This window comes from Pelophylax lessonae (genome assembly GCF_965119305.1).
Source record: "Pelophylax lessonae genome assembly, chromosome: 1".
In the NCBI taxonomy this organism is placed as follows: Eukaryota; Metazoa; Chordata; class Amphibia; order Anura; family Ranidae; genus Pelophylax; species Pelophylax lessonae.
Genome location: NC_138768.1, coordinates 437,130,010 through 437,140,964, shown reverse-complemented (window position 1 = coordinate 437,140,964; position 10,955 = coordinate 437,130,010). Strand labels below are relative to the sequence as shown.

The following is a 10,955-nucleotide window of genomic DNA, read 5'->3' as shown; positions in this document are numbered from 1 at the left end:
AATGTAATGTACTATTAGCACCTTAGATATATCACAGTTCCTAGTGTGTTTTGTGCTACAGCAACAGCATTTTATATATCTAAATAAGGGAAATAATACAAAAAGAGTGAATAAACTGTGTTTAGGAAAGATTTGTAAGATTTTTTTTACATTGGCCTCTATTTATAAGAAAAAACAGGTTCGACGCATGACTTGGGGTTTATTTTGAAAAGGGCTGTGAAATAAAACCTTTCGCGTATATGTTCTTTTTAATGTAATCTATAAAGTTAACCATATTGGTTTCTGTGTACCTGGCATAAAGTCAGTAAGCATTCAGTGAAGGTAAAAATTGAAACAGGAGTCTCCTAGCTCATTGTAGATTTCACTAATATGTTTCACAATTTGGAGTACTGATCATCCTCTTTCCAAAGCTTTTCAAAAATGCCCTAACAACATTAAATAAAATAAGAACAGTCTGATATAATAACGAATTAACTAGTTTCATCCCCAAATAACTTATAATTTCCATTAGGCTGAACCTGGCTACTTAAAGTGAAACTGAAATAACACTTATCCTTTAAATGTTCCCCATCACCCTTCCAACCACAGTAGTACTGGAAATACCAACCTCAGTTCAGAATTTTATTTGCTTTAGAAGGCAGAACCATTGAGAGCTGACTTTGTTTATACCTTTCCTTAATAGCCAGCTATGCACATTACTGTGAATGTGGTAGCTGGTTTCTTAAATGTCAGTGGACTACCCATAGTATACTTTATGTGCGGATAAAGTATATGCAGCTAACTAGCACATGTGTAGTACCACAGCCAGCCAGTTAGGAAGAAGAGATATCAATAAAGCTTGTGCATTATGCAAGTCTTTCACCTGGACCAATGAAACTTCTGATCTAATGTCTTTATGTTTCATGTGGTAGGGAGGGGCCTCAGGGGGAAAAAAGGAAGCTATCATTTCAGTTCCACCTTAATTTAGATAAAATGATTGTACAATAAAGTTGGGGGATATAAATAAAACCTGTGACATCTGCTAGTTCTGTTATTTTCTAAAATTCTGACATTTCCCATATGTTTACTGTATATTGCAGTAAAGCAAGGGTGTAGTGCACCACTACACCCCTTATAAATAAAGAGCCTGCGTAGGTTTTAATGTTGTCCCACAAAATAAAGTACATTAAAAAAAGACAGTTACTATTAAGTAAACCCAACATTCGATGTTAGAAAAACACAGGAGCATGTTCTGAGATGTTATTATGCAGTTATATTATCTGGATGTTCAGAGTTTTACAATAGGTTTGAATGTGCACACATCTATATAAAACAGATTGGCAAAAACCATATGAGTCAACTATCTTTCCCAGAAAAGACTAAGTTAGCGGGGGTGTTTGGTACCCATAGACATAGCTATAATACCCACTTAGGTTAAAATCAGTCGTAGACAGTCTATGGAAATTGTTGTTTACAAAAAATAACAAGGTAACACTACTATAATTTCATTCAATTTATATGTAATGTATTTATATTAATTCATTATGCTGTATTTCTGCATACAATAAAGAGAACTATCCAGTATTATTATGGTGTCCAAAAATTATTGAACTTATAAATAAAATATTTTTTATAGACATGTGCAATTCGTTTTGTTAGTTTTTGGGCAAAATTCTGCAGTTTTGTTAATTCGGGAGCATCCGAATGAACGCAATACTTTTTTGACAAATGCGTATGAAAACAAATTGTCAAAAAGAACAAAAATCCGAAACAACGAAAATCCAAAAGAATGATAACTGAAAAAAAAAGGAACATCCGAAAGAACGAAAATACAAAAATACAAAAATCCGAAAGAACGAAAAACAATTCAACCTATGAGTTTAACGAATCAATTACATTAGTATCATTTTGCTTTTCATATTTTCATTCTTTCCCACTATTCGTTATCACTGAATAAAAAGAAGTAATTGATTAATGCATTTGTATTTCTTTTGGATATATTCGGATTTATTTGATTTTCGGATGGCCAGTATTAGTGTGTTATCTCTGGCAAATGAGCTTGTCCCTTATTCCCTTGCTTGTTTTTCTGTGTCAGATTGCATTCCATCCGAAAGTCCAGACAGGGTGTGATGGGCCAGTGGCACTGTTGGATTTGTGAGTCTCTTGTGACACAGAAAGTGAGAGATAAATTATTTATAAATATCCAATTAAGCTTACTCTATTTCCGAGCCCGAAGTTATGAATGCCATATCTAATTGAATGGAACGTAATGAATACAAATGCATCCAAAGTTACGAATTATCCGAAGTAAAGAATGCCGCATCTAAACAAATGGAACAGAACGAATATGAATGCATCCGAAGTTAGGAATGATCCCAAGTTACAAATGATCCGAAGTAACGAATGCCAATCATAACGAATGATCCGATAAACAAAAAAAAAAAAACAATAAAATGAAAACGAAACAAATTGTTCAGTAGTGCACATGTCTAATTTTTCCACATATACATTCATGATAGATGTACATGTACTGAAACCATGTTTAATTATATATATATATATATATATATATATATATATATATATATATATATATATATATATATATATATGGAGAGATATTTTTTTGGGCAAATTAGGCAGATTTCTAAGGATCATATGTAGATAAAAATTACTATACTTGTGCCTGAGGAGTGTCAAAAATGTTTCAGATGATTGGGAATATAAAGGCTTGTTCACTTTCCTAGCAGTTTTGGGCACTTGGCAGGCAGTTCTGAGCACATATAACCACCTTGCAAATGACATGTGTGTTTTGCTAAATTACTTACAAGAATGCCTGTTGCAGTCACCTATGGCGTCAGTTTATCAGTGGAAATTAATAGCCATTGGAAAAGGTATTTTACCTGTCTGATTACTGTCTCTCCCATGGTGTCTGCAAGCATCCCATAAACCCATAGACATGGGAGAGTTATTTTGTGTCAATAGGTACCTTACATTGGGGTTTAGTAAAACTGGAGAGTGCAAAATCTGGTGCAGCTGTGCATAGTAGCCGATCAGCTTCTAACTTCAGCTTGACAGCTTTTTTTTGACAAAAAAAAAAAAAAAAATGGAAGCTGATTGGTTCTATGCAGAGCTGCAGATTTTGCACTCTCCAGTTTTAGTAAATAAACCCCAATAGGTCTATAATTTTGTGGAACACTACAAGACGAATGTGGATTATTATGTGGTGGTTTTCTATAAAATCAAGAGCCTGTGGACACTTCAAAAAGACAGTTAGGGGAAAGAGTAAATATAGGCTAGCATTGCGTTGGTTATTTTTGGTAGCTTAGTAAAGCTAAGCTTCATAGAGATAATAATAGTAATTACTACTAAACTGATGGAACAAGTTGGTTTCCCAAAGAGTCATTAAATCCATTGCATTGAGTGAGTTCTTAAATCAGAACATTTTACATAAAAGCAATCTATGTTGTACAGCGTATTCAAAAGACATTCTATATATCCTTTATGGCAAAATTGAGATGAGCAACACATTTTGACACAGTTTAACAGTTATCATAGATGTTTTTCTAATCATATCAATTAATATGAATTGTTTAATGGCTACTCATTGCAATATTGTAAACATTGGTAGGTAATAATTAATTTGCTCTATCTATAATTAATTCTATATTGGAAATGTGATATAAGTTATCTTCATATGACCAAATGTATTTGTTTGAATTAATCCAAATTGCCCTGTTTATTGCGATTATTTTATTTATAGCTGTGATGTAACAGAAACCGAAACAAATGTTTTTTTTATTTTTTATAAAATGTGTTTTTTTCAATTATAAGTATTAAACTGAAATAAATAGACAGTCAATGTGCATAGAATGATATGTTAATCCACATTTAACCTTGAAACACCTTGTTCAATGTCTTCTACTTAGCTTCTTCTGCATATCTTTTATTACCATGGCTTTTTTACGTGTTATCCTTCTTTTTCAACTAAAGTAACATTCAAATTAACATGTCGTTCTTGTGATATATGAATTATGGCATTATTCACTTTTTCTAACCTATTAATAAATAGTTTTTTTTTATGAACAACATTTTCTTGTCTTTTGCAAAACCACACATTTCAATACCATGTCAGATTTCATATTGATTTATTGGAGAACATTAAAAGGATACATGATAATGTATAAATAATGGTCTTTAAAATATACTGGGCAGGAATGGCCATGTTGATATGTTTCAGTGAAATAGAGTTTTCTTCTGTTCCAATATGTGAGATCTCTTGGGTCTTTCCCACATTCTTTATGGGAAGCATCACCATAAAAATAAATAATCCATTTAAACTGATTCCATGCTGCTTTTTATCTAAAAATAAATAGATACGAGCTGCGGGATTTGACCTCATATGTTAGCTAACTAGATGCATTGTGTGGTGTTTTGTCTCTATTTGCAAATTCATTATAAAACTAGGCACAATGCAAGCACAGGCGGTGATTTTACAATAAAGTTTAACTGGAACAAAAATCCCATACTGCAGAGATTTCACAGGAATTACTGCATAATGAGATGCCCTTGCATGGTCTTACCATGATATTATCCAGGAGGGAAAAAGGCTTAAGGAACATTCAAGCTCAACTGTATACTCTTGGAAGTAATGTCAAGTGTCTACGTGAAAACATAAAGCATTTTATGGCCATTTTGAACTGTATAAATTAATTTGCAACATATTGACTAGTTTCATGTGGCCTAAAAGGAATAATATATGCATGAAGAACCTCACTTTTGTCTTATAAACAATTTATTCTGCTTTGATTACATGCTATAACATATTTTGTATTATGTTATATGTTGGGATAGACAGTTTATATGTATTTTTTGCTATAGTTGGTGAAATTTTAACTCTAGGCAGATAAAAAAGATATGGATTATTGAAGCTCTGTAATCATGAATACATCATTAAATGTATTAAGAAATGGAAGCAATGTAAATCCCTGGATTTTCGCCTGGCATAAGCCTCTAGCAGTCTCTGTACAGAAGAGCAGGAGTTTGAGAGAAATGTGATAACAAAAAGCATTCTGATAGGAGGAGAAAGCACAGTGATAGTGACCCAGTTATCACTTGGCTGCTTTCCCCCTGCCCAGTCAAAGACAATGGTAGGTCTAGGAGGACCTTGACTAAGAAGAAGTGTGTTGAATGATTCTAACCATCAGACCAAGGACTTCACAAAAAATACTGCAGAGAAAATCTCTAGACTGGATGAGAAGTTAAAGCAAAAGTATATTTTGCTATTTTATCTTTAATGGGCTATTCATTTTTATCTTTTATTTTTTTATTTTTTTGGCTGGAGTTCTGCTTTACCATCTTCCATATAATGTAAGATTTTATCAAAACATTTTTTTAAGCGAGCCCCCATTTATACATTTTTAAATATATATTATATTATATATTGCAATTTTTAATCATGTACGGTACTTAATCCTAATTTTGGTGTTATTTATAGGAAAGTGACTTACAGTAAGTAAAAAGAATGGGTTGTTGAAACTAATATCTGCTTTGAGCAGAATATCATCATTTAAATGTAAGAAACATACAACAGGAATTGATGATTTTCAAACACTTAGTGACATCAGCCCCAAATTTAGCCATAGTAAATGGTAACCTGGTTTAATGTTGAATTAAAGCTTACAGGAGTAGGTGAATCAGTGCAGCATTTTATAAAAGATATGCTGTAAGCACTTTGAGTAACAAATGTTTATCATGTTGCAGTTTGTGCTAAGCCACTCTCATAAATTTCACAATGGAGCATGTTATTTATTTACAATGGAATGGTATACATGATTTGATGCAATAGATCAAAAAAACTGCATTGGTTAACTGCTCTTCTTCTTGTAGCCAGAACACTGTGTGATTCCAATAATCTTTAGGCTACACATGTAAGCAAACTAATAAAACTTAAATGTAGCCATTGAGAATCAACTTTTATAGTGAGAAAAGATGATTGAAGGAAATAAATATTTGCTTTGTCCAATATGACAATTTGAATTACTCCATACTTTCATCTTCAGTTTTTAGAGTAATTTGTGTAATGTGTATTGTACAATCTCCAACAGCTGTAAGTGCTCATGTTCTCATTGCATTCTGTCAGTGACGATCATAGGCAGTGGCAGCTGCAGGGGGTGCTGCTCCTCTTGCTGCACTGTAATAGTATGGAGAACCTGGAAAAGAGCAGAAAATTAGGGCAACATTTTAAAACCATTGCACAAACAATAAACATGAAAAAATATAACTTAGTATATTTATAAGTAAATGCATGTCATTTTCTTTATCCCGTGAGTCAAATAAAACTGCTTTGTTTTGGTATTGGAAACTCTACCAAAAATAATGAAAAAAGCAAAATTAACAATACCAGCCTGCTTCTATAATTTTAGTTATAACTAATACCTATCTAAGAAGCTCTTCAATTTGCCCAGAAAAACAGATCAGTAAAGCAGAATGTAAGATTTTAAATAGTTTATTGGGCTATTCAACATTTCTGTTTCTTAAGTAAGAGCAACAATCAGATAATATAGGCTGAGTTACTAAATGAGTAGAACATTATTGCATTGCAAACTGAATAGTTACTTAACTTAGTTAATAAGGTGAACCTGCCTAATACAACTCGACCATGTCAAACCCAACCCTCCTTTTATTTTAATCTTAACATTTTGTAATGTAATATCATTAACCACTTCTCCCCGGGTAGACGTTATATGATGTCTTGAGGTTTAAGTGGTGATACCGGGATGATGCCTACACCTTCAGGCATCATCCCAGTATCAAAATTTTCTGCATTAGATGCTATTTCATGTAGAAGTTATTAAGGGCTGTACAGCCACTGGATCACTTCTACAGGCAGAGGAAGGTGGTCCTCCCTTCCTGACACTTCCTTTCCTGGGTTCTCCTGTTCCATCGGGGAGTCAGGGACCAATCTGACCAGTGGCATCAGCTGCAATACACAGAGAGAGAGGAACTCACATTTTTCCTCTCTCTCTGTTAGATTAGAAACCGGAAGCGCTGAGGATTTTGTCACTTTCGGTTAGGGTTTAATGTTTACAAGCCAATATAGGCTTTACAAGCATCTGATCAAACAATCTTGGTCAGATGCTTTTGAGGCCAGAGGAGCCAGAGGAGCCTCTCCATAAAGAGGACCAGTTATGGCCTGTGCTATCACAAGGGTTGTTGTTCATCCCTTGTGATAGAAATAAAGTTGATTTAAAAAAATCTAATAAATAGATAGTGTATAAAAAAGTTTTGAATAAAATACATTTAAAAAAATGTCAAGCAACCTCATCCCCCCGTGCTCTTTTAAAGCATCGCCTATAAATATTTTTAGGCAACGTAGTTTGTCCTCAGTCCACGGGAGTACGCAGTTTTAAACCATGACAGGTTAGGTATTAGCTATTTACTCGGTGTAAAATATTTTTTTGCAAATTGTGTATTATATTGTGTTTGTGTGCAATAAAATTCATCAAAGTATATTTTTTCCAAAAAATATTGCGTTTGAAAAACCGCTGCGCAAATACCGTGTGACAAAATGTTACAACACCTACCATTTTATTCTCTAGGGTCTCTGTTTAAAAACAATTATATATATACACATATATATATATATATATATATATATATATATATATATATATATATATATATATATATATAAGTTTTGGGGTTCTAAGGTATTTTTCTCACAAAAAAAAGTTCATTTTTGTGAGAAGTGTCAGAATTGGCCTGGGAGTCAAGTGGCTAAACATTAACTTTCTTTTTATTTTTTCTTCAGCAAGCTATGATTTTCTAAAGTTGTCCAAAATATCAGATTTTTGGCTCTCCTGTAAAATCCTTTTTATTTGAGTACATCTGTGTATATCGGGTGGGATTCCTGTCCTGATGACACAAAGAAATGATTGTACAGGTAAACCAAAAATCCATCTTTATTTTTTGTACATCTGCAGACACAGAGCATCTTCATATTTATAATGATAGACAGGACAAAAAGCAATGAATTGAGGGGATGGCTCACTACAACCAAATATCAACCACCAACCCTGAGTGGATATAAACCTCACACAGCCACCTATGAAATCTGCCAACTGAAGCTGTCATCCTGAGCAGCATTAACATCCACTTGCAAAAACCTGGCAAAAGTACGAACCGAAGACCGGGTAGCAGATTTAAAAACCTGAGCTACCGAAGCTTAATGATGCATAGATGGCCTTTTACAGGAAAAAGGTGCTGTAACGGAACAGGACACCCCTGACCGGGTACCTCCATTGACAGATGCCCCTAGTGCTTCCCGAGGGCTCCAAGCACTCCACCAGACACCGTAAGCACTTCAGACTCCACGAACCGCCGCAGCTTGGTTAGGGTCTTGGCATCTCCTACCCACCCTGGACCTAAAACAAGGCTCCAGGTTCCTGTGGGTGAACATCTCTTTCCCCAGAGAGTGCAGCACGAACAAGCTCTTACACAAGCTCTTACAAGAGCTTTGTGATTCTCTAAGGGAGTATGGAAGACCATAGCAATCCCTTGCAGCAGATTCCCCCAATAAGAGACAGGACTCTAGATGAGGGTGAACTAACTCAAGAAGAACTTTATTGAACAGACTTATATACATATTTCACCCACAAGGTACCACCCAGGTGGACCTTGTTGAAGACTGTACTCAACATTCACCATCCAATCGGAACAGAGTTTTACACTCTCATACAGTGTACACAAAAATATACAATGTGGGACAATCCCCCCTCCCCCTTAGCATCCAATCCACATATCTTTATACATCCCATAATACGTTTCTCTTCAGGCAGACAGACAGAACAATGGGAGGTCATTACCACTTAACAATGAGACAGGGCAATCCACATTCCCTCCCAATACACAAACAAAAGGAAAACCTTTCTGACATTGAACGATATGTAATATACACAGCATTTAGGAATTACAGATTTCATGGCAAATGTGAATAAATCTTTATATTCCTATATGGAGATTTTGCTGGCAAATATGACCTTCCCATCTGAAGCAATTTAAACCATTAATTATCTGTTTTTACTCATAGTGACGGTTAGTACCGTCACAGGTGCAATCTGACCCTTCAGCAGGACATAAGCTTGAGAAATACATAGCCATATCCATCGAGAGGTGGCAGGTCTTGAAGCTACATGACCCTTACTTATGACCTCACTCCAGGAAGCACAACCGGGAATCCGACTGTACTACTTCAGGTAACATCCGATGGCATAAACCACATCCAAAGTATGTAAAACCTTTTCCCTAATTGTCTGAGGGCTAGGACAAAACAACAGTAACACATAATCCTGGTTGAGATAAAACAAAAGAAACCGCCTTAGGCAATAAAATACAGATAAGGCTGCACTTGTCACGGTGGAAAACAGTGAAAGAGCAGCCAATTCAGAAACTCTGTGAGCTGAAGTAATGGCCACCAGTAAACAACCTTCTGAGTTAGAAAGATCAAAGGAATATCCCAGGTGGGTTGAAACAGAGATATCTGCAATATAGAAAGTACCAGGTTGGAGTCCCTCAGCGTTAATGAAAATCTACTCCTGATGGAGAAAGGCCAGAATATGACCAACCAATTACCTGCGAGAGTGAAATCCCTGAACCTCACACCAAGAAAAAAAATCTTTCCAAATCCTATTGTCATTTATCCTGGAAGTTATCTTTCTAGGCTTAAGCAGGATAAAAATAAACAAATCTAAAATACTTCTGTCTCTTAGGACCCTGGTTTCAAAAGACATGCTGTCAAAGCCAGTAACTGTAAGGGAGGATTGAAGACACTAGCGAAAAAACTGGAGCATGGCTTAATGGCATGAGATTATATTTAGGAGGGGGCTTCCTATTTTTTTTTTGCCAGTATCCAATCACCTGAAGGTACTAGCATATCTCTATCATTAAGTATATAAAGAGGTTCTGTTGGTATGGCAGAGCATTATGCATGCTCCCCAGGAAAAGTGGTGAAGCGTAACAACTAACTGTTAGGCCTGAGCAATGTCATATGACCAAACAAGTGATGTCACAGCTCCACTAGGTCACAATCATTGTGGATTTAAGCATTGGCTGTGATGGAGGAAGGAGTGGTGAGGGACACAGCCAAGACAAGTATAAAGGAGTCAAAAGTGCCTCTTTGCAAACAACTGTCACTTTGCCCTGCGGGAGTGTTGCCTTATGAGGAGTTTATGTGTAATCTCAATTAGCAACTGTAAATAGATATCAAGAGAAGGTTACCTGGTATAATTAATTCCCCCTCCCCAGAGAGGAGGTGCTAGCGAGGGGCTGAGTTATGCTAAAGCTAGGGGATGGGTAAAATGTCCAATTCTGGATGAGATATGCCCAGAGGGAGGAGAGGGGTAAATAGCTCCACCAATCGGGATGGCCCTATGCAAGTCTATGAGAGATAGCTTTATATTAGTTTGAGTCACAGAAGAGAGAACTCTCTGGAACACCAAACTAGAATGGGGCCCTCATGTGCAGTAGCATGTTAATTATGGAATATACCTCTTGCACTTATATCTAAATGTTTGTCTTAGTTCTTTTCTCTTTCCTTGTTTGTATTTAGTAATATGTTGAAGCTGTCCTGTTTCTTGTACGTAACTAGATTGTTTTTTGTTAGACTTTCATACTATTTACCAATACATTTCAGATGTTGTGTTTAAGCTTTCACTCATGGTCAAAGAACTCTCATTTAACATGTCAGGATAATATGAAATAGCACAAGGAGAAAGACAGTAAGGCTGATTTACTAAAAGCAAATAGACTGTGTACTTTGCTAGTGTAGTTGCACTCTACAAGTGCAGTTGCTCCAGATAGTGGTAAATGAGGGGAAGCTCTGTTGACTTCCATCAGCCAATGATGTGCAAGCAAAATGCAGGTTTTTTTTTTCCTTGCATGTGATTGGGTTTTCTTTGCAAAGTGAAGTGCCATCT

The 10,955-nt window shown here is 35.5% G+C and overlaps 1 protein-coding gene across 3 annotated transcripts in view; it reads right to left on the bottom strand.

Moving 5' to 3' along the window:
• Positions 1 to 5,037: 5,037 nt before the first annotated feature.
• The window catches only part of PAX5 (paired box 5), a 352,693-nt gene continuing 346,775 nt past the window's right edge, over positions 5,038 to 10,955 (bottom strand). For all 3 annotated transcript variants that reach the window (XM_082253481.1, XM_082253482.1, XM_082253483.1), the window contains one exon: positions 5,038 to 6,191. In XM_082253481.1, the coding sequence (XP_082109607.1) occupies positions 6,118 to 6,191 (74 nt within the window). In that variant the 3' untranslated portion in view covers positions 5,038 to 6,117. The remainder of the gene's footprint in view (positions 6,192 to 10,955) is intronic.